At 38.8% G+C, this 24802-nt stretch overlaps 1 protein-coding gene and 1 pseudogene across 2 annotated transcripts in view; both read left to right on the top strand.

Moving 5' to 3' along the window:
- The first annotated feature begins 1680 nt into the window (after positions 1-1680).
- Positions 1681-24802, top strand: part of LOC146458721 (putative skeletal organic matrix protein 5) — a 54204-nt pseudogene continuing 31082 nt past the window's right edge. Inside the window, exon 1 of the transcript XR_014858141.1 lies at positions 1681-1950. The product of XR_014858141.1 is annotated as a putative skeletal organic matrix protein 5 (transcript). The remainder of the gene's footprint in view (positions 1951-24802) is intronic.
- LOC146458725 (uncharacterized) lies at positions 14396-21823 on the top strand. The gene is made up of 5 exons (XM_085090367.1): positions 14396-14555; positions 17497-17631; positions 18329-18371; positions 19546-19672; positions 21203-21823. The coding sequence occupies exons 1-5, from the start codon at positions 14435-14437 to the stop codon at positions 21821-21823; spliced, it is 1047 nt and encodes a 348-aa protein (XP_084946493.1). The 5' UTR covers positions 14396-14434.

Raw genomic sequence — 24802 nt, 5'->3', positions numbered from 1 at the left:
AAAATATGTCCTCTTCAACCTCTGTTCCATCATCTGTAGTGTAACAAGTTACAACCACGTCATCGGGGATGTCGAATTTGGCTGTTTCATGGGTTTGATGTGCAATAGCGACAATTAAAACCAGATTTTAGAAAACGACTATCAGTATTAAAACTGGGTTACTGACCAGATTTAACGAATTCATCAAATGAACTTGCTTTAACTGCTTTCCTTATACGCCTATTCAAATTCCAAATCTTGTACAGTGCCATGTTCGCTTGGTACGAATTTGGGAGTGACCGCTGACCGTTGAGTATTGTCCTGTCCACCAGCAAACTCGTTCCCAGGGTCTCTCTTCTTCAATCCGTGCAAGTTCATCAGTGGCTAATTTCTCATAGAAATGAGTATTTATTTCAATATATATACTGTAATATAATATAGTATACATTTTTGTAACAATTGTTTTTTTTGGATTGCCATTATTTCAATAATCGCTAAATACATTTAGTTCGTACCTTTTGTATGTCTTAAAATTTTACCCCCCTCACTTTTCGTACAAGGTAAAAAATTAACCCCCTAAAAGGAGCTCGTTTGAAAAAATTACCCCCCCCTCAAAAAATACCGCCCTCCCCCTAGGACGTAATAAACGATCGGTCCCTAATTTCCCCCAAAATATTCAGATCATGTTATTGTCCATGTAGGCGGTTTTATGTTTCTCAATTTCCGAAACAAGAAATTAAAGGCGAAAATTGAAATTATAGCACCGGAATATGGTTTTGGAGACTTGGATATATATTCTTGTCTGTTGATGCATAAGGCGAAAATATTTTTCTGTACTCGTTGCCCTGACGCATAAACAAAATTAGAATTTTGAATCTATATTTTAATATATTTCTATATTAAAAAAAAATTAAAACAATATTAGACAATTATTTCCTTTATAAAAAAGGTAAGAAATTTGTTTTATTCCAGTTCACTTCATTTATGAGATGAACTTGATAGTGAAGGTCTCTGAACCAAAATTGTTAACAACGTATTCGGTCGTATTGTGACGATGCACACGATGCGTCTACAATAGGTTGTTGTGACACTTCGTAACAATTAAGTTTTTCATCATCTTTACAAACTGATTAAAAAGATACATAACAATTAGTCCCTCCAGAACAAGATGAAAATGAAGCAACAGTAGAAATCTTACCTTACTCATACTGAGGTCTACGGCTACTGTATTATTTAATCTGAAATATTTAATCTGAAAAAAATATTAATTTGTTTTAATGCTAAACAAGAAACTCATAAGGGTCTCTTGTGTTATTCAATTTATTTTGTTTATTCTATAACTTAAAATTTTCAGACAAAACTGTTGCGTATAAATTAATTAGTTATAGAAAAGGGCTGGCGATGAACATTATTTTTCAATTCTACGATTCAGAACACTGGAAACTGTTTATCAGTCTTATTCGATTCAGATGCATTTTATAGCAATATATTGAATCAAAGAAAACGAAATAAGCTTAGGCCTCGAACGAGCGAAATCGTGCTTGATGAACCACAAAGAAAATTGAGTTAAAATATTTGGAACGTTCGCCACGTGGTTACAGGCAAGAAAATTTTCTGGTTTTGTTTAAAATAAATCCCGGTAAGAAACGAACAGAAGAGGATAGCTGAATCATCATTCTTCATATGCATTCTGGGGAAACTTATGCACAAAATTTAGTTTTGACGCACCAAGGTGTTACCAGGCACTCAAAATGCACGCGATGTTTGGTTTTCTCGTATTCACAGCTATGATATTTGCGGCGAATTGCGCCAAATCTCTCACGAAATCCTGCGACAGGGCCCGCGTGGTTTATAACTGCAATGTGAATCACGACTCTCAAGTCAGCGAAGCCATTAAGAAGTTGGAAACAAAGATTGACAGTCTCATTGCACTGGTCAACAATACCTCCACTCCGAAGCCAAATCCACCTGGTATATGAACTAACATACGGAAAAGTTTTATTGGCATTTTTTGTCATGTGTGCATCTGTTAATTTCAGCTAACCGAAATTTATGTTCTTTCTAGGCGTTCCAGCCTCTTCTTGTAAGGAACAGTACGACAAACACAAGTAATTTCCTACACGCGAATATTGCGCGCCTTTTGCGACAAAAAATGAAGTAAGAATCCATTTTGCAAAATTTAGTCTGCAAGGCGCTCGTAACATGTTGTAATTTAATGGTCACGCTTGGTGATCAATAGACATCTCGGTACATAATAAACAGCACCACAGGAAAACACTCCAAGGAACTGCGCAAAAACTTTGATTTGAATGGTCTCACTTATTCAGGATTTCATCTACAGACACAAAAGTTGAAACTACCCTTGTACCTGCTTGTACAGCTTAATAAACAGAAAAACGAGAAAAAGCTATACTGTAAATTATTAACGCTAAATATACAACTGAGTTCACAAGATTCCGAGAGCGAAAACTCTGATAACGAGATAAATTAACACGGTAGCATTTCTCTGTTATTCCTGGATTAACTGATTCTCTTTACTCAAATAACAGATCACTTAACAGTGGTGTGTACACGCTGATGTTTGGTTCTCATAAGATTCCTGTTTACTGTCACGTGGGAAACTTTGGATGCGGGGATGGAGGATGGACGCTGGCCATGAAGATTGACGGCACAAAGGTTGGCATATTTCCGTCGTTATCCATATTGTACTTATATTGAAATTAATTTTTCCACTTTTAATTTCAGAGAACTTTCCACTACAGTTCTCATCTCTGGAGCGACAGAAATTGGTACAACATTGAAGGAGGGAAGACTGGGTTCGATAAACAAGAGACCAAGTTGCCAACTTACTGGAGCACACCCTTCTCTAAGATATGTCTTGGAATGAGGATCGGCCATCAGATAAAGTTCGTTGTCATCAACAAGCTCGCCAACTCGCTGTGCTCACTGATCGCTGACAGCAAATACCGTGCTACCTCGCTGGGTCGTATCACGTGGAAGAGTCTAATTGGCTCTCAAGCCTCTCTGCAGACCAAGTATACTAAAGAAGGGTTCAACGCTATGTGTAGCGACACTACCCATTCCAAAGCAAGAATCGGTATTCTGGGTAACGAACTGGGGAGTTGCAGTACTTGTGACTCTAGAATCGGGTTTGGTACTGGAGGAAGATTTGACGACTCCAACACGTGTGGAAACGAGGCCAAACACGGTCCAGACAATGGAGACAAGCACATCAAGGCCATGGGGTACATCTTGGTTCAGTAACAAAGAACTGAACTTGCCATGAGCGACAAATTATACAACTTCCAAAGATGTAATCGTTTTCTCGCTAGATTACAAAATATGCAGTATGTTTAATTATTTGCTTTTCCGAAAGGTTGCTTGCAGTCTAATGAGATAAAGTAGATCACACCGAAAAAGAAGGATCAATTTTGGAGTTCAGTGCTCATGTAAACTGATGATTAAGATCATGGTAAATAAAAATGATTTAACATTTTAAAGCGTTTTTCCTTATTTACACTTAAAATACATTAAATAGCAATTATTTTCATAGGTTTTTAACTAAGATTACTAAGGGAATTTTAAAATATCGTTTTGTTTTGAATCTGTTGTTAGCTTTTCCGTCTGCTTCCTTTGGCATCAGTTCAACAAATTGCAATAAGTAAACAGCGCCTTACAATTGAGTCTATTGATTTTTTCCACAATAATTATTTCTCACCAAACGTCGGTTGATCAAAACATTTCGTAAGAAGATCGTGAGAATTAATCATCTGATCTCACGGAAAAGTAACACACTGTGAAAAACGTTCGAAGAGCATACGTTAAAAACAAGGTGAGAAACTATAGAAACTAAGAGGACGAGGAAAACTATTTGATCTATAAAAACAAGTAGAAACGCGAACCAAAGATCGTATTCCTAGAGTTTGAAGCTCAAATAACTGCAAGGCTGATCTGACTGCTTCTCTAGGTAGCTTTTGACTCTTACAAACGGCAGGAAAGGTCTCTGTATACCACTGTACAAGGGCAGATTGGTGGGGTGGGGGGGGGGGGGGTTGGGGGGAGGAGAGAAGGCCGCTTTCTTCCCCGTATTTCAATTGGTATTGTGCAATCGATCGTTCTATTAAAAACCTCTTAAAGTCTATACCCCGAAGCCTTAACTTTTGGTCCCAAATGCTCTCATAATGCTGTAAAGCAGAGTTTCCACGAAAGGTGAACTTTTCATATGTGTCTGTGTGTGTGTGTGTGTGTGGGTGTGTTGTGAAAGGACGGAGAGGGGTTGGGACTCTTGCTTGGGCTACTTAACTATGAACAAGAATAGAAAAAACAAAATTGATAAGGTTATCGCAACAGAGTACAAGCCGACCAGGATAATTCATTAACTTTTTGCTAGATTTTGAGCAATAGAATTGATCCAATTGAGTGGGAAAACAACTGAACTGGATACTTTTTTCCGTTTAAGGGAAAGAAAAGAGTAGCAGCGTGGATTGAACTAACTCCAAGATTTTCAGCTATCAGAGACGCTAAACTTACTGCCTGATTTTAAACTTTTGAAATGAATAGGAGAAGAAAAATAATAAAATCTATTGCTACATTGTGATCTACAGTTACGAGTCAGAGTTGGGAAAACTTGTTGGTACAATTCTGGCCAGAAATGTCGGGACGATTTCCAAAACTCAACACGAATCAAAATACCTCCCCGCCCCCACGCGATGCTGTCATGTTGCTGTGTTTATGTACAGTCCGAATGATTTCGTTAAATATCCACCATTAGCCACCTCCAACTTCGGTGAATACTTGTCAGTTATTTACTCTTTGGATCCAGAAAGTGAACCAATTTGTTTGCCTTGCACCAAGGCTAAAAAGGTATGCAGCATTACCAAGTGGTTTGGGCGCTGCTCTTGAAAACCGGAGGTTGCGTGTTCACAACCTGGCGTGCTTTGCGATCGTAGCGACTATACCACCTGCCATGAAGTAGCCTGTTCGTGTGCCTGGGTACTCTGTGGTTAAATGGGACGCTTTGTGGTGCAATCTCGTTCCCAGAGTCCTCAGGCTATGGGGAATTCGAAAAAAATTAAATATTTTGATTGGCTGCCTTGTAACAGGTTGCATTGCAAATTTATCCTGAAGACTCTGGGTACGAGTTGTTTATTGGGCTGAACGAAAATTTTTGACATGACAGACTGTAGCGGTTCAATTCAAACCTTTCTCAAGTATTATAGCCCCTATTGCGGTGATATGAAAACTGAAATATTCACCAATATCTCACCAATGATTTCACCAATCATTTTCGTAGAATGGCGGCAGAGATTGAATGCCAGTGCTCTCAGATCCTGGTAGTTGTTATGGTCCATCATTTTCCCCATAAAAGAATTTCAAAATTTGAAGCTATGATATATCTCTTTAACTTAATGGAGATGTTTGGCTGTCAAATATTCCAAGATGAATTTTAGGCTTTTGAAGATATAACGAATGCAGCTCTTCAACTAAGACGCGGTGACTTTAAGAAAGCAAAGAAAATCATTTAAATAGCACATCTTTATAGTAGCCTAGGAGATGAAAAACACGATTTACTGTTTGTTATTGCCGTTTGTTCTGCATAATGCGCATATTTTTGCCGAAAAACTTTGTAAAGGACTAATGATTCGTGTTAATAAATGCGTGATTCACATATCATGCATATTTTTTGTAAAAGAATAAATAGGTCAGTACGTGCCTCGCTTCAAAGAGCAGAAGAGAAGGCAACCAGAGTTTTTGACAACGTAAAACACTAAACTTAATTGTTAATAAACTCAGTGTTTGTTCAAAAATCTGCTTGGTCGACGTCTCTTCCGAAAGGATAAACATATATCCAATTCAGTCAAAAATTCTGTTCAAGAAAGGAGCAGACGACGACGGCACAAACTCAAGAATCCAATGGTTCAAGTCTAAAGCCCACGAACAGCCCAGAGAACGACACAAGTTCGCGACAAAAGGCAGTGAAAGCTCAGGACAACAAAAAATCAAGCAGCATTCAGGACAGTCGTGTTAGTCAGCCAAAGCGAAGGTAAAATAATTCCTTATTTGTTCATCGAAACAAGAAACAAACGGAGCAAGACAGTCGAAGACAAGTTCAGGAGATACAGCAATTGTTGGCGCTGGAGAGTCCGACAACCAATTAAAGTTTGAAAACTGTTGAACTTGAGATATTTGAGAAAGTGTGACATTGTAGTTTACTTTCTAAGACTTGTAGAAAATACCAGTCAGTTCACAAGTAATTTCAAGAACTCTTTGAACTTTGATTCCCTACGATAATCAACAATAGTTAAGATATTTTTACATTATCCATTACAAGTAATCGGCGGGATAGCAAATAAGTTATCTAAGTTTATAGTACAACGTACTACACTGTTAGTAAGCTTAAGCAATTTAGTCGTCAAATAGTAGCGTGGAAAATGCCTCCTAAAGTCGACGTAACAGTGCTAATTGCAAAAAGGGACAGTACAATAGGTTCATTATACGATCTTCTTAAAGAATTTAACGTGCTTTTCGAAGTCCAACCAGTGATAAATATACTCGAAAACGTTTACAAAGAAGTGGAAATTAAGTACAGAAGCGTGAAAAAGCAACAAGAGACAATTGCGGACAAGTTGTGTGAAGTTAGCACAGAAGGTTCCGAAGAATTAATGAAAGTTAATCAAGGGCTCGGAGAAAAAGCCAAATTTGATTTTCTGCAATGCAGTGAAAAATTCGCAACTTATCAAAAGGCGTGCGGCGTTCAAAAATCGTCCGTTGAACACAATGCGCTGGATGTTATGGCAGAAGCAGTGACAAAAATGGCCGAAGTGTTAAGCTCGCAAAAGAACGTTAATCACGGACTTGAGAAATTGTCAGTTCCGACATGGGATGGCAACAGGAAAACTTATACCACTTGGAAACGCGGATTTAAATATTGGATGATCAAATATAAACAAGACGACGACGAACAGCTTCAGCGTCTCCGAAAAGCGCTTCCCAAAAACTCCTTTTGGCCCGATCAAGTTAAGCCAAGTACGACAATTGAGCAGGCGTGGAAAATTCTGGACTCGGAATTTAGTGATGAAAGAAAATTGATGGACACGTTGCTGAACGAAATTACTAATCTCAGACCTGTCAAAAGCGACTCATTCTCGCTTTCTCGTTACGCATCAAGAATCCAAAGCTTCGTAAATAACATGGAACAAAACGGTTGTCATGTAACAAGTTCCCCTGAAGCTCCCTTTGTTATGTCACAATTATTGTCCAAATTAGATGGCAAAGACAGTGTTGAATTTGGCCGCGAAATGCAGCGCACTGGAAAAAGAGAAAACGTGACAAATCTGATTGATTGGCTGTTGAATGAAGCAAGTCTGCGATCACGCATCAAAAGGGAAACTAATTATCAGCGAAGTAATTCAGGCGTCCGTTCCGACAATCATGCCAACGACAGCGACACAAATACCGATGAGAAATGCCCGCTTGGATGCGAATTAAGACACCTACTTTCGGCATGTCCTACTTATCAAAAGGCAGATGTAAACCGAAGATGGGAAATTGTAAAACAAAACAACCGTTGCAGAAAATGCCTACGAGCTCATCACACGAACATTTGTAAAAAACCCGATGGCACTAGTTGCAACAAATGCACTCGACGCCATCACCGTTCCCTACATAACGAAGGCACGTCAACGACAGAAACCAGACAAGATCCTGAAAACGTATCGGCTTCAAATGCAAGCCAAGAGGCCAGTAATATCAATATTCAAGGAAAAAGAAGCGTCCTCTCTATTTGCCCTGTCCAAATGGTGAAGATAAGAGACAAAGACGGAAATTACATCGAAGTATTAGCTATGCTCGATAGTGGTTCAAACACAAGCTTCATCTCGAAGAATGTTGCAAAGAAACTTGGGATCCGTGGTTACAAAACACATCTCACGATGAACCTCGCAGGAGGTCAAAAGAAGTCTGAAGAATCGGAGCTCATCGGTCTAGCTGTTTCCTCGACCCTGGAACAATGCGTTCAGAAATCTATGCAAGCTTATGCCATTAACAAGCCATGCAGTTCAGCGAGAACAGTTTCAAGAACAGCATTAGAAAGATATCCTCATTTAAAACCAATCGCAAACAATTTGCATTTATCAGGTGGAACAGTGGACCTGTTGATTGGTACAGATTTTGCAGACGCCTACAATGACATGCACGTGATCTCGGGAGAAAGCGGAGAGCCGATAGCTAAACGAAATTGCTTCGGGTGGTATGTCATCGGAACATTTGCTGGTCAAGTAAATCAGCAGTCGACAAGAATTAGTTCAGTGGATGTTGGAACTGTCAGCGTGCTAGAGGACATGAAGAAACTTCTCACTCAAGATTTGATGGGAGTGAGACCAACCGAACTCTGTACGTGTAGAGATAGTGATCTCCAGGAGAACAAGTTTATCAAATCGATTTCGGAGTACACCAAAATCATAGACGGCGGAGTACAGGTTCGAATGCCCTGGAGAGGAAATGGACCTCCAAATGAATCTAACTACGACGCTGCTTACAAGAGAATGATTTCTGCAGAAAAGTCCTTCAAGAAAAAGGATTGCACCGAAATAATCGACTCTGAAGTACAAAAGCTGGTAGACCTAGACTTTATCACAGAAATACCCCCTTCAGAAGTGAATCACAATCTACCAGAATGGTATCTTCCTTTGCAAGTGGCATTCACGCCCGAGAGAACAACCCAAGTCAGACTAGTGTTCGATGCAAGTGCGAAAGGTCCAAACGGAAAATCTCTCAATGACTACCTTGAAAAGGGACCGAACTACATTAACAGTTTATTAAACGTGTTAATGGCTTGGCGTTATGATAATGTAGTATACACCGGAGACGTCCGAAAAATGTTCAACCAAGTATTGATCCACCCAGAAGATCAAGTCTTTCACCGTTTCCTATGGAGACCAAACGGATATGAGATGCCTAGAGTTTATCAGTGGAAAAGATTGAACTTCGGAGATAAACCGGCCCCAGACATCGCTGCTGGAGCTATCAACACCTTGGCAAAAGCTTCACAAGATCGATTCCCAGAAGCTGCTGAAGAACTCCGTAAACATGTCTATGTCGATGACATTGGAGGATCGAAAGAAAAAGAAGAAAGAAGCAAGCGAATCACAAGCGAGATAGATTCCATACTTGCCACGGGCAGCTTTCAAGTCAAAGAGTGGAACTCGAACAACCGAAACATTGATCAGTCAGATCAAACTGTTGTGGATTTTGTAAATTGTTACAAGTGAGAGTCCAATCACGAAGAGGAATTGCCTTGCATATCTTGCACAACTATGGGATCCCATAGGACTCGTAACGCCAACAACCATCGAGCTCAGAATTGACCTTCAAGAATTGTGGAGCTCAGGTTACTCATGGGACGAAATCCTCCCAGACGTAATCCAGTCAAGATGGAAGATGAACGTTCAAGTACTTAACCAACTACTCAAGTACGAATTCAGTAGGAAGCTTAAACCTGACGATGCAGTTGATTTACCAGAAATCCATGGATTTTGTGATGCGGGAGAGAAAGGTTATGGCTCAGTCCTGTTCCTAAGATGGAAGCTTGCCAATGGAACCTACACCTGTACGCCAATCCTGGTTAAAGCATTTGTGTCCCCATTAAAGAAGAAGTCAACACCTCGTCTAGAACTCATGGGATGCCTCTCACTCGCAAGAGTATACAAGACATGCGAAGAAGCATTAGAATTCGCCGGAATCAGCAACTGCAAAAGAATGTTCTGGATAGATTCCCAGATCGTGTTGTCATGGTTAAAAACCTGCCCTAGAAAGTTCAAACCATTCGTCTCAGTTCGAGTAGCTGAAATTCAGGAAACGATTGACCCAGAAGAATTCCATTACGTTAAATCAAGCCACAACCCAGCTGATGCCTCAACCAAAGGAATTTCACCAGAAGCCCTGGAAGACTGGTTAAAAGGCCCCAAATTCTTGAGGAACCCAGAAGAAGAGTGGCCCACCTTCAAAGAAAGCTCGCCAGACAATGAGGAAAAGAGGTCATCAGAGACAAAATGTGTTCAAGTAACGGCAACAGAAAGCTTCGACGAATTTGTTCAGGATCCAGCTGGCCAGTCACAAGCAGACGAAAACCCTATCATGGAACAGTTGATGAAATCGTGCTCAACGTTCAGAAAAGCGAGGAAGACCATGGCATATGTTTTGAGGTTTATCAGTAACGCAAGAACAAAAGAGAAAAACCGAGAAGTAATATCACCAAAAGAATTATCAGAAGCAGAATTTTGGCTATTCAAATGGAGCCAACAAACCCTCGACAAAGACAAGCTTGACAAAAAATTGATTCCTTCAGAAGACGAGCAAGGATTATTGCGCGCACACGGAAGGCTGGAAAAAATCAGATCTCTACCAAATGAGTTACGCAACCCGATTATTCTCCCGAAAGGACATCGACTTGTTCACCTTCTTCTCGATCACCTCCACGAAAAGCGAGCTCATTGCGGCAGCAAAAGCCTCGTTTACGAATCCAGACGACGTTTCTGGATCATAGGCGTACGTTAGATGGCAAAGCATCTTACGGCAAAATGTGTAACCTGCAAGAAGCTTAGAAGAAAGCCGTTATAGCAACTGATGGGCCAGCTCCCTAAGCTAAGAGTTGCAGTGGGATTCCCAGCATTTAGCAACACGGCAATCGACATGTTTGGACCGCTACAGATCAGAGTTGGTCGGAAAACATTAAAGGAAGCACATGCAATTATCTTTACCTGCATGACTACAAGAGCAGTCCATCTAGAGTTAGTAACCGACAAAAGCACAGATACCTTTCTCGTGGCCTTCAGACGATTTACGTCCTTAAGAGGAAATCCAAATAACTGTTGGTCCGACCGGGGAACAAACTTTATTGGAGCACAACACTACTTAAAGGAAACCACGCAAGAATGGGACATCCCGAAAATTCAGAGCGCCGTTTCTGAAGAATTTTCTTGTACGTTTCACTGGAACTGGAATGTTCCAAGAGCCAGCCATCAAAACGGTGTAGTGGAAAGTCTTATCAAATCCGTCCGAAGAGCTCTGGAAGTTTCATCTAAAACCCAAGTGCTCACAGAAGAACAATGGAGAACCTTTCTTGCACAAGTCACCTGCCTCGTAAATCAGCGACCGCTTTATCCTAGTTCGAATAGTATTTGGGAAGGTCCACCCGTCACGCCAAACGACCTTTTAATCGGAAATCATTTTCCACCTCCCGTGCCAGAAGAGCAATCAAGGGTGAATCCAAGGGATCTCGTTAGGAGCACAGAAAAGAGTGTACAAGAATTTTGGCGCTGTTGGCTAAAGTATTTCGCGCCAGACTTGCTACCCAGAAACAAATGGTACCGAAAAAGAGAGAACCTGAGAGAAGGAGATCTCGTTTTAGAGATGGAACCTACTCCCAGAAGAACGTGGAAGATGGCAGTTGTTCTCGAAACATTTCCTGGCGACGACGGACTCGTGAGGAAAGCAAAGATAAAAACGGCAAATGCAGTCTACGACAGACCCATTCACAAGTTATGCCTAATTGCTACCAAAGAGGAATTAGATAATCCAACTTAAGTAAATTAACACGTCAACTTCATTAAGCTGCTCAGTCTAATTAATGGAAATTTAATTACACCTCCGCACTGGGGGGAAGTGTTTTGCATAATGCGCATATTTTTGCCGAAAAACTTTGTAAAGGACTAATGATTCGTGTTAATAAATGCGTGATTCACATATCATGCATATTTTTTGTAAAAGAATAAATAGGTCAGTACGTGCCTCGCTTCAAAGAGCAGAAGAGAAGGCAACCAGAGTTTTTGACAACGTAAAACACTAAACTTAATTGTTAATAAACTCAGTGTTTGTTCAAAAATCTGCTTGGTCGACGTCTCTTCCGAAAGGATAAACATATATCCAATTCACCGTTAATCCCTGCAATCTGTTTCATTAACTACAAAATTGAATATACATTATTGATACTAATTTCTTTGTAAGCAAATACATGAACCTACGCTACCAATAAATGAGATTTTACGAGATATGGAATTCAAATGTAAATTTACACTTGCTCTGGATCACAATTCCTCTCACGAAAACACTAAACTTAATTGTTAATAAACTCAGTGTTTGTTCAAAAATCTGCTTGGTCGACGTCTCTTCCGAAAGGATAAACATATATCCAATTCACCGTTAATCCCTGCAATCTGTTTCATTAACTACAAAATTGAATATACATTATTGATACTAATTTCTTTGTAAGCAAATACATGAACCTACGCTACCAATAAATGAGATTTTACGAGATATGGAATTCAAATGTAAATTTACACTTGCTCTGGATCACAATTCCTCTCACGAAAGTAGCATTCAAAAGTTTCAAAAAAAAAAAAAACCTGGAAATTTTTCAGGCTGGAAATTTTTTTGTAATATTATTCCGTTAGGGACACAGGCATATTCGGAAAAAAAAGAAACACGAATTCTCCTCGAATTTGTGACCTTCTTTTGTGACAAAAAAAAACGTGCCTGTAAAGTTTGTAAAATTCAAACATTCAAATCAAGCTCCAACGATTGATTACAGAAAAGCAAACTGGGGAAGACGAGAGGTTAATCCAAGTGCTTTTAGTCACCTTTACAAGGCCGTTGGGCAATTCTCCAGTGGACAGTGTTTTTAAGTTATAGTTTTCGACAACTTTTTAAATTGAGATCTTTCCGGCAACTTTATGGTGGTTATCTTAAGTGAAATTAGAAGTGTCCGTTTTATCTAACCAATCAAATGCCAGATCCGTGCGAAGCTGTCAACTTCCACTTACCACAGGATTTAATTTAACTGTTCATTTAACCATCTAAAAATTGTCACAACATGTTTTCTTGAGAATGATGATTATTTTAGAAAGTGAGGCAGGCATACTCGGAGAAAAGAAATCCGAGTGCTCCTATCAGGAGTCCAACCTAAGACCTTCCGATTACTAGTTCGGATGCTCTACCACTGAGCTACAGGAGACTCGTGGGAGCTAAGGCCATTAAACTAGTTAAACCTAGTTTAACGGCCTTAGCTCCCACGAGTCTCCTGTAGCTCAGCATCCGAACTAGTAATTGGAAGGTCTTAGGTTCGACTCGTGATAGGAGCACTCGGATTTCTTTTTTCCGAGTATGCCTGCGTCACTTTCTAGAATAATCATCATTCTCATTTATTTACCAGGCTGGAAATATACCATCACATTTCTTTCATATGTTTTCTTGAGTTTACAAAAAACAGTCCGTAATTTCGTGGAAACATGTTTGATCTCATCATAGACTAAAGAACAACAACAACAACAAAAACAACTTTATTTATTTTTATTAATTTCACATTAAGTAAATTGCTTAATGCTATCCGCAAATAGCTTGCAAGCTACTCAAGGCGGCTAGTGAAAGGAAACTTGATAAAAAACGTGCTGACATTAGTTATAATAATACGTATTGTTACAACAGTAAGTCTTCCCAAGTTACAATTAATATTATTAAAATGATAAGTCAGTATTCCTACGTTCCAATGAGGTAACAGATAAATGAGTTAAAAAAGAAAAGAGGAGAACGAAGTGACAAGTTCCACAAATCTAGTTATCTTTAGATGGACGTCTGTGCTTTTAAAGTAAATTCACTTTTTGAAGTAAAGTGTGTTGGTCAACATTAATGCGTTTTCCTTCTTCAGGATCTAAATGAGTGTCTGACAGATCTTTCTTTTAAACTATCACATTTAAGTTGTGTAAAGTGTTTCTGTATACTCTTTTTTTAAGAACGTTCAGGCTGAGATTAAATAGAAATTAAAAACATACTAAAAACGTTACCCCAGGCAAGAATTAGTTAAAAACATTTCCATTTTAACGTTTTTAAAATAAACACTATACGAATAAAATGATACATGTTAAACTTCAGTCTATACAGTTTGCTAGAGTACATGTCAGCCACAACAAGGCATGTCGCAGGCAACGTACTCGACAACAAATTTAACGGCACATGCTCTTTAGATGTCTTGATCACGTTCGCATAACAACATCTTAAGGACTTTTTCCGACTCAAAGTGCCAAAAAAAAAATTAAATAAGATAGGAACGTTCAACCTCAGCCCCAAAATTAGACCTTCTTATATAAAAAAAGAATGTGTGGCGCTGCACGCTATCTAGCAAAGAAGACTTTTGTATTTCTAATCTCGAGCGACCGATGTAAAAGTTTTCGGCAGCAGATGTTTGGTGCTATCTCTCTCGAGATGAAGAAACGTGAATTACTTGTACAGAGAAGTACATATGACAATCTTCTTAAATTGTTTTTCTACTAATTAGAATTTTTTATAGGCTATCAAGAAAGCCGATGCTCTCACATTACTGGTCATAACAGTGACAGCCGGTAGTGGCGTTCGAAAACATTTTAAAACGAGCAACATTTACAACACGCTCCTCTTTGTCAAATCAATGAGAAATTTTAGACTGGCTAGCTCACTGCTTCCAATAGCCGTTACGAGAACAATGCTCCTTCTCCTTCTCATCTTGTTCCCAGTGACTGTGATGACAAAACAGCCTACAGGGACTGAAGGTAAAATATTGAAATTGAATATTTGAGTCAAAATAAGCTGTATCATTAGTTCATTGTCCAACGACTAAATTAATCCCCACCAATAATATAATTGTTTTTAAACTTTGCGGGCAAGAAACATTATCACCAGAATTCCCTAGTGGCGAAATTATTTTCCCTTGTCGAAATATACCGATCATATGAACATGTTACGGCTGACTTATAATTAATTAAGACAACGAAAAATGACAATAAACGGTCGTCAACTTTCACACACCGGATTAGTTGCTGCCCTTTTTTTCTTGACTGTCCTGGAGTCTTACTGTCATATTTCAGGCAGTTTTTTTTTTTAATTTTGGTTTTCCAGTACCTTAAAATTAATAAATAATAAAGTCTGGCTGTAATGCGGCTTAGGAAAACATGTGTGGTTTGCAAACTTAATTACTGTTTATTCTCATATTTCGTTTGATGTCTAAACCAGTCATGAAGTTCTTTACAAATCTTCAAATTTAGCCACTATGTGATCAGCGCGATAAGACGGAACTATTTGCAAAGTTTCGAAAATTTAAGGTGGGTCTGATGCCCTTCCGAATTTATTTTTAACTTTGCAAAAAGTTGTGTCTTCTAATGATGATTACAATTCAATAGTTGACAATAATGGACAGCTGGCTCACGCTATGCGAGTTATAATCACTTAAAGTTACCGTGTACCTTCAGAGAGAAAATGTTTGGATTTTCATTTTCTTAAATAAAAATAAACTTCCCAGTAAGTTCTTACAAACAAAAAAAGAATTTTAGAAAAAGAGTGAGTATTTGCCGAGAAATTGGGACGTAAGCGATTTCCACCGGAAGTTAAGTTTTACTTTGATTGACAGCATATTGCTGCCGGTGTAACCACCCGTTGCGGTATTTGCGCGAACGGTCTTTCTATAGTCTTGAAGCCATCACGTTCTCGCACTTCGAATATCCTGTATTTAGTGGAAGAACTTGCGTTTGTTCGAGTACGACACTGACATAAAAGAAGACAAAAGCTTTAAGCTACACTTTAAAGTAGGTAAAGGTCGGAAAATCTTCCAGCGAGGCGAATATTTGGAGACGCGCTTGTTATTGTTTCAATTCGCGAGTCCGTGAATCACGCTTCATAAGCTTCTTTTTTTTATTTGTGGCTGAACGTTATCAGATCACCTGTGTTCGGGTGCGTAAAACTTACAAGTCTCGGCAAACGGAAACAAAACAAAAAAGCAATTGAAAAATAACGCTAATAATCATTTCCTATGTCTTGATCTTTTCTCACGTCGCCCGTTGCTATAAGACAACTAGTAAAGGGAAAGCCTCCGCTTTTGCTTGTAGCGTTTTCACAAAGACTTACTGTATTACAGTAATTTCCAAAGCGTTAAACGAAGTCAGCTCTTTTAAACGGTTCTGTTTAAACGTTTTCTTTCAAGCGTCAAACGGATTCTTGTTTACTATTTGCAGCATTAACAATTTGGGACGTTCATTCAAGAGCGAATTTTCACTCGAACTTTCGATAAGCAATTTTCGTTTTGACTGAGACAATACATGCGGTTACGGTGGTTCCCCGATAATTCCGAAGCACTGATATTTTTACCCTCCTCAGCTGGTTCTGCTTAATTCGGCCCAACAACTTTTGCTTGATGAGGTCGGCCTCAGTCCCCATTTTGTTTTTCCCATAATCATTGCAGGTTACAAAATCGACGTGCGCGTACAACAAACACCGCAGATATCCAACAAAATGGTGAAGGAGTTGATTACTCTGGAACGCGAGTACGTGCATAACTGCGAGAAAATTTTCACAGGAGGTGACCGGAAGAAAAAGTAGCTTGCAAAATGATTGGCTAATTTTCCATAAAGGCGTAAGGGGGCGGTACTTGTTTGTGTAACGAAAATTTTTTTTTCAAGCGCTGTTTTCTCAAATTTTAATTTTCGCTTGCAGGGGACACTTTCAAGAGTTACAACTCAACAACAACTTGACCGATTTCAGTAAAATTTGGCCAGATGTTAGAAAAATATATAACCAACAAAACGGTGTCGGAAAATTTGATAATTCTAAAATTCTTTCCTTGAAAGCCATTTCCGTGTGTCACTCCGCATTGTTTTCTCGCAGTTTCGAAAATGTTTTGTAACTTTTGAACGAAATCGAATTAAGGAAAATCGCGACACTTTTTTAAGCTTTTGAGATCCTGACCTGGAGAAAAAAAACAAACTTCCAACATATAAAAATCGCATTGAGTTGGAACTCTTGAGCGATGACTTGGATCTTCAAGTTCCGACTTTCATAAGGAAAACCTTCGAATTTTTTCTCTTGGAAAAGCAATGAAATATTTGAATATCCAGTTCTATAAGCTTTAATTTGATACAGGGTTTTGGGTATCTGTGATGTAACTGAGAGGCGCTATATCCGTTTAACTAAAGCCACCCCTGAAGTTAGGTTGTTTTGAACAGTTTATATGGTTGCTATGGAAACATATTAACTCAAAAATAACAAAAAACTTGTTTAGCAATGGTTAGGCATTTCTTCTACATTTTATCATCATCATCATAGCATCAACTAATAAAGAGTTGCAGTAAAAGCGTATACTATAATTGTAGGGAAATGCTGGAAACCATTGTGAGCCACCTTAATATAACGCTCATCCTTAGTACGCACGCCCGTGTCCTTAATTAAATATTAACCATCCTCTAACCAGTGATAAGAAGTAAGAAATAGTACATGACTGATAAGAGGAGGTTGAATCTACTCCATGTTTGAAGCAACGGACTATATATTGCGCTGTTACTAGTATTTGATCCTCATATATAGCTTACGACAGGCTTCAACTATATCCTGCTTTGACTAAAAGGATCGGTAATTTGCAAAAATGATCGAGAGGTAGTTGAGCAGAGTGGTTTGACTGTAATAATCGAGATGTTTCTGACCATTTGCTCTAAAAAATTTTTACAGCTTCTCCTGAGGAAAAGAAGGTTGTCGATGCGATCAACAAACAAAAAGATGAGATTAACAAAAAAGAAGTAGATGTTAAGAATCTACTTGATAAAATAGCGGCAGAGATTGAACGCGAGTGCTACGCAGAGCCTGGTAGGTAGTAAGTTCCATCATTTTCTGCCAAAACAGTATTTCAAAATTTGGATGCATCAAGTGCTCTGAAGAGCCAAGTAGGGAATAAGACAGTACAGACATTAATTTGCAACCAGAGTCGAGTTGTTTAAAACACAGCTAACGCCAAATTGACTCCAGGAGAAAGGTCAACTACAATTCTTTTTCTCCTCCTGAAAAGCATTTCTCTGATAGACGGTTTCACGGTAGCCTAAGTCCAACTGATGTAGGACCAGAATTATTTTCTGGCCTTTATGCTGACTTGAAATTAATACAGTCAATTAATTACAAGATGGAGTAACACCAATACGGGTTACCTCAAGCTTGCCTTGAAGAACAAGACGGCTAAAATAGAAACTGAATTGAAAGATGTGTAACAGTATATGACGAACTAAAAACTGTCTTAAGAAAGAGTCATTATGGTTTTTATAATTATATAATAGTGCATTATTTAGAATAAACGTAGATCATGGAAGACACCGAACATTCGTTTGGATGACGATACTATCGCCATTTTTCCCCTCTCCTTTATTTTAGGGGGGAGGGGGAGGAGGGCCTTTTGACTGAAAAGAGTGTTGTCGCCTTTTTTTCTTCCAGTCTGACCACACATTTGGTTAATTTATGTGTTACATGTTGATGATGACCTCACATATGTGCATATAGTCAATTTTCTTTTCAGCCCCACCGGCCTCTTCCTGTAAGGAACAATACAACAAATATAAGTAAGTTTCTTACCTTTTCTACTATTATTGATCATTTAATTTATTAAACTTAATTGGGTGGAGAAAGTTTAGTAGTCAGTGACAAATGTAAAACCTATAATGGTCTTGTCTGAGTATCTAAGCGAGATATTTCTGAACCGATGTGACATCACCGACTATTCAGTGGAAACGAATGGACTTTTAGTTCAATAACTCTGCACCAACGTTTTGAAACTAACACAATTTTAGCTATAGTGGCGCGGAACCTTGGAACAGATTACCTCACGATTTACGGCAAAAGGAATCACTTAATGACCTTTGTCATTTATCAGCACTAGTCTTTTTAGAAAAATGGTAATTATGCAAAGCATTTTTTCCTTTTCAGCTACTTTGTAAATTTTAGAGTAAATTTTTATATATAGTATTTTGGGAAAAAAAAAATTTAATAACTTTATTCGGTACTGATGAATTTAAATTTCAAAAATAAAGTTATCCTATCCTATCCTATCCTATTCTATCCTACCCTATCCGATGATACATTAAAACAGGGAGTTTGTTTTTTCGTTCTGTTGCCTTTGACTCATACATTAAAGCTTTTCAATTTGAGGCACTAAATCCCATACTTAAAACAAAATTCAAAGTTGTTTAAGAATGGCTTCGACACGGTAGATATTGGTTGTTTCTGGAAATGAGAACCAAATTAGATTAACTGGTATTTTAACACCGCAGAACGCTCCTAACTCAGAATTAAAAATATATTTAAGGAGCTGAAGAAGCAAGAATTTACGTCAGAATACAAGTGAAAATTGATGAAATGGAAAAATTCATATCATGCATCAAAAAAAAGAGTTAATGGTAAAATGGGTTTGTACTGAGGAAATACTTGTGAAACATAAGTAAAAAACAATAAATCAATATATTTTGTAGCAATGCAATGTGACATTCAATTAAGCATGATACAGCATGGTTTTCTATGTATTGCTCTGTGTGTTTGTATCAAGTTATCTGTCTGAAACATTTTCGTGTTGTGTTCATTTCTAGTTGGGTGTAGTGTAAAATCGCGTGCAGTTAGTAATATATGATGTTTTGAGAGTTTTAACTAAATAACTAAATAAAGCGGATGAATCAGAATCGGGGCGTGTCAGTCGTGACAAAAAAGGAAATACCTGTATGAATTGTTACGTTTCCACAACAGGTCAAAAAAGAGTCAAGTGTACACGCTGACGTTTGGTCCACAAACGATTCCTGTTTACTGTCACATGGGAAACTTTGGATGTGGAGATGGAGGGTGGACGCCGGTCATGAAAATTGACGGCAAAAAGGTTCAATTCGTTGTAATTTTTACACTGTTTATTTAATTATTATTATTATTATTATTATTGTTATTATTATTATTATTATTGTTGTTATTCTTTATTAAAATATTTCACACAAATTGCTATTTACAAGTTAAAAGTATAAAAAAAGAGCTATTAAAAACCTATTCACATTTCTTTTCGATTAAAAAAAGATAACATTTTTAAGCAACAATGTTTTTGTAAAGAAAAAGAAAAAAAGAACAAATGTCACGAAGTTTTTTTTTTTTAAAGAAAAATCAAATTCGGCATTTTAAAATCGGTCTACTTGATAAAAAGAAAAAAAAAAAAAATAAATAAACAAAATACGCATCTCTCAAATGGCCCCTTCTGCAGTTTCAATGTCAATGTCCGCGTTCTTGATGTCACGTTGCATTCTTCGTAGTGTCCTGGAACCTCTAAGACAGACGAGTGCAGATCTTAACAGTGCAAAGGAAATTCGGCTCCTGATCCATGACATGGTTTTAGCATATTGCTCCCCTTTCTTGATAGCAATCAGCTCCGCTAATCGACTATGGTATCTCAAGCATTCATTGCCCATTCCGCCGGTTGTAGTGAAGACCAAAGGTGTAAATGTTCCATGCTCAATGTCGAGAACTCTCCTTGAGTACAGGCGCTTTTTCTCATTCTCATGCATACGATAGATCTGTTGCGGCTCCAGGTCCTTATACGATTCAGCATTGGGGTGGCAAACCCTTACATCAAAGAATGCCGATCGTCGTTGCTCCCAGAACCCACGTGCATGGATATCCAATCTCGCATCTTGTGCTTTGTTGGATCCTCTACTTAACTGTTCTCCAGAGATGTCTAGGAGAACTGGCTCAGTCTCAACGTCACTGCAAACTGTACTCAGGAGTTCAGCCTCCAGATCTCTGAGCTCATTGTGACGCTGAATGACGAAACCTCCTAGTTTACAGATCATGGAGTGGTCAACTGTAAAAACTTCCCCACATGCACATGTGGAAGGGATGTCATCTATTGGCCAGTCATAGCGTAGTTTAACAGCGTCGCGGAACTGCCTTTTATTGAGGTTAAAACCCAGATCTTTAAGAGGGAGGACTGTAAGCCACGCCGATGATCCTTTTTCCGCCGCCAGATTCAGTGCTCGCTTAGTCTTACATGGTGCCATCTCCTTAATACGCTCTGTTCTGTCCACGAGTTCCTTTGATCTTTCCCTTGTTACTGCCTGTTGTGCTGATTTTACGAGGGAATCTGCTGGTAGCTCATGTGACTGAGATACGATTTGTTGAACAAGGGGTTCAACATTTATTATTATTATTATTATTATTATTATTATTATTTATTTCAAATATACAAAGACAATTTACACAACTCGCGTATAGCATTAGCTAATCTTGGCGGGCATCAGTAATCGACAAAAATTAAGACTACACTATTGCTGCAATATCGCCACTACGGTAGTCGGGTTATTTGTTTGTTCGTTTTTGTTCTGTTTCAGTTGCTAACAATGACATAAAATGTTCTCGTTTATTTTAGAAAACCTTCCATTACTATTCCAGCCTTTGGAGCAACAAAAATATCTACAACCGGGCAGGATGGCAGACTGGGTTTGATCAAAAGCAAACGAAGTTGCCATCCTACTGGAGCACGTCCTTCTCCAAGATTTGTCTTGGGATGATGACCCACAATCAGAGCAACTTTGTTGTTATTAAGAAGCGCGCTAGCTCCCTGTACTCACTGATCGCTGACGGGCAATACCGCGCCACCTCACTGGGTCGTGACACGTGGAAGAGCCTCCTTGTGTCTGCAGGATCCTTGCAGCGCTACTGTAACAGGGAAGGATTTAACGCTATGTCTAACAGCGGTGGCCATAGCAAAGCAAGAATCGGTATCCTTGGTAATAACGAAAACACGTATGGAACTTGTGACTCCAGAATCGGGTTTGGTACAGGAGGGTTCAAGGACGACTCCAACACGCGTGGAAACGAGGCTACATGGTATTCAGACAGAGGAGACAGGCACATTAAGGCCATGGGGTACATCTTGGTGCAATGGGCACTAAAACTGGCAAAAGATGTCAATTTGAAATTGCAAATGATCTTCAGAAACCAAATACAGAAGCTTTTTATTATTTTAGTTCGAGAATTAATACATTAGGCAAAGAGAACAAAATATGTTATCATGTTCTCTTGATTTAGGGTAAAGGGCGTGTAAAACGGAGGTAAAATAAGCCATTGCATAAAAGGTCAAAAATGTTTCATGCCTTGATGAGTTATTTGTAGTCCCTTATTGCATTCATAAGTTGAAGGGGGACTATCCAAAGTCAACGACAAGAGTGTTAGGACAAATTCAGATGTAAGATCTCTTCGTCCTCAAGCGACAGAAAAAAAGGGAACCGGAGCTGAGCTGAGTTTGTCGGTCAATGCAGATATTTGGCTGTCAAATATTCCAGTTTTAGGCTTTTGTCGAAATACCGAATACAGCGAAGACGCAGCGAAGAAAACAATTTAAAAAACACATGTTTAAGACTGGCGCACACTAGGGGACATGTTGCAGGGACAGTTATCCTCGTGTGACAGGCCCGTTTTTTGCGATAACGTTCTGTTGCATGGAATTCAACTGGTTTGAATTCGTGCGTCATGAGCCGGGGACAAATTATGAGCCTTATTTTCAATGCTGCATCGTGCCTCGCATCGTGTGCACTGCTCTGCAAAGTGTATCTGCTACAAAATAGAAATGAACCTATAAAAACACCCCATTGGATACTCATGACCCTTTAGTGACAGTCAATCAAGATGGCGGCTTTGGAGGATGAAGTTATTTAGGAAACTTCGTGGAGCGTGACCACCACAAAAATGCTGATTTAATTCTACAAAGATAACCGTCAGCTATGGGATAAGGATCACAAGGATTATGGAAAGAAAATTAGCCACAAAAAGGCCAGGACACCTCTTCTCGAAAAGTTGGAAAAGGGCAAAGGACCCAACATTCTTGATCAGGTTAAAAAAGGATGGCATAACTTTCGAAATTCAACAGTCCGATTCATAAAGAAGACTTCTCAGTAATTTCTGGGACTTTTAGGCCTCAATCCTGTTCGTGTGCAAACTTGCGACCGGCTCTGCAACACGTGTCCGAAGGGTACACACGAAGGGGATTACACCTGCAACATGTCTACGTAACTTGTCCACTAGTGTGTGCTGGCCTTTATAGTAGCCTTGCAGATGTAAAACACGATTTACTGTTATTTATCAAAGTACACGTACATATAGAAATGCAGCAAGCGTTTACGACGATTATTGCTATGCATTAGCCAAGCCAGTGTTTACATTTGTTCTCGGGAATCGATCTTATGGCTCAGACTGGACCCCGAATTAAATTTACTCCGGCTTCTGTCAGCGTTATACAACATCAGAAGAAGCTTTTCAATCTTGCATGCTAAGGTTGCTATTTTCAATATATCGAAGTAAATGTGAATATAGAAATGCATCAAGCGTTTGCGACGATTATCGCTATGCATTAGCCAAGCCGGTTTCAGTGTTTCCATTTGTTCTCGGGAATCGATATCATCGCTTGCCCCGGACCCCGAGTGTAATTTATTGCAAAGCTGAAGTTTTAGTTTCCTATTTTAGCCTTAGCATTCACCTACGGAATTGCCATGAATCTTTAAAGTTGATTGAAAGGGGTTTTTTTGCGTTTCTCGTAGTGAAAACAACAACAACCGTAACGTAGCATTCTCCATTCATGTCTTTAATCAAATTACCTCGGAGGCCAAAAAAGAATACGTGAGTGAACAGGGAACACCGTTAAACTTTTCTCCGTCATATTTTCTTCTTCCATGATTTTGCGCGAAATCCCTGTTGACTTTGGACGACAATCTCGGTCTTGAGCGGCTTTCGACGCGGCGCTTTCAGTTACCAAAATTAGAAGTTGTCTCTTATTTTCACTGTAGTTTCGGTCAATGGAAGGAGTTAACAGAAAACACACCTGCTAGGGTTTCTGCATTTGAGGAAAACTTTCCAGAGTTCGTTGAGTCGATTTTACGCATTTGGTTTTTGTCCTGTAATGGCGGCTGATGGTGAAGTCATGAACTATACGTAAGTTATGAATAATTTATGATTTGATTAAATTCCAATGAAATTAATATAAAGTTTACAGCTGATCGAGCGAGAGAGCGAGTAAAATTTAGTCCAGATCACGATAACTCGTTCACTGCGCATGCGCGCATACCTTAGTTTAAAATACAAATGATACCAGTCAGCTGTGTTTCTAACAGAGATTTATATGTCACTGTGGATTTCAAACAAAACTGGAATGAATAATTGCTTTCAATATTTCCGGCGCACAAGATCATGCAAAGCGCAAACAGAATAATTATTTTTCTTTTTTCCTGTGGCAATACGTCACGTATTGCCACAGGAAAAAAGAAAAATAATGTGCATAAGTGCTGTTTAAGTGTGAGTCACACTTAAACAGCACTTATGCACATTGTCTTCCCGTTTCTTTAATAATTTGAGCCCACTTGATACAAACATATACAAAACATACGCTGGGCGTAAATGGAACAGTGCTGTCTTCCGATTACTAAATTGAAATTGTAACAACCGATCTCGTGAAAAATTTCAATAATGTGTTCCTTGCCAAGTGGTCATGAAAATCCAAGAGGAGTCCAATTTGCTTTTCAATACTCAAGGAAGAAAACCGTACAGCTAAACACTTTTGAATTTATAAGAAGAATACCAGATCAGAGAGCTTGATAATTCTGAGATATGGGGTAAAGCTTATGCGAAAAGCGAAAAACAAAACCATTGTGCATGTATAAAAGGTTAACAGCGTTTATAACATCACTGCAGCTACTTTCGGCCAAGAAAATACAGTTTGCCTTGCAGCGCTTGTCAAAAAGATTTCTCAATAGCTATAAGAGCTCTAGGGTCTATGTACATAATTTATATAATTGCCATGTGTTTATGAATTCTCTTGTTTTTGAACCAGTGATAACCTGGACGCTTTTGTGTTTGTGAGGAAAAAAATCTTGGCCATGCTTTCAAACCTTACTGAAAAAAGTAACGGCTGAGTAGCTACTAAGTACTCTTCTGTTTTATAAGACAATTTTCCTTTGAACGCTGTTGAATTAACGGC

Source organism: Pavona decussata, unplaced genomic scaffold (genome assembly GCF_977016875.1).
Source record: "Pavona decussata unplaced genomic scaffold, jaPavDecu1.1 SCAFFOLD_229, whole genome shotgun sequence".
NCBI classification, from domain to species: Eukaryota; Metazoa; Cnidaria; class Anthozoa; order Scleractinia; family Agariciidae; genus Pavona; species Pavona decussata.
Note: the sequence above shows the minus strand (reverse complement) of the source record. Positions and strands in the feature narration are given on the sequence as shown.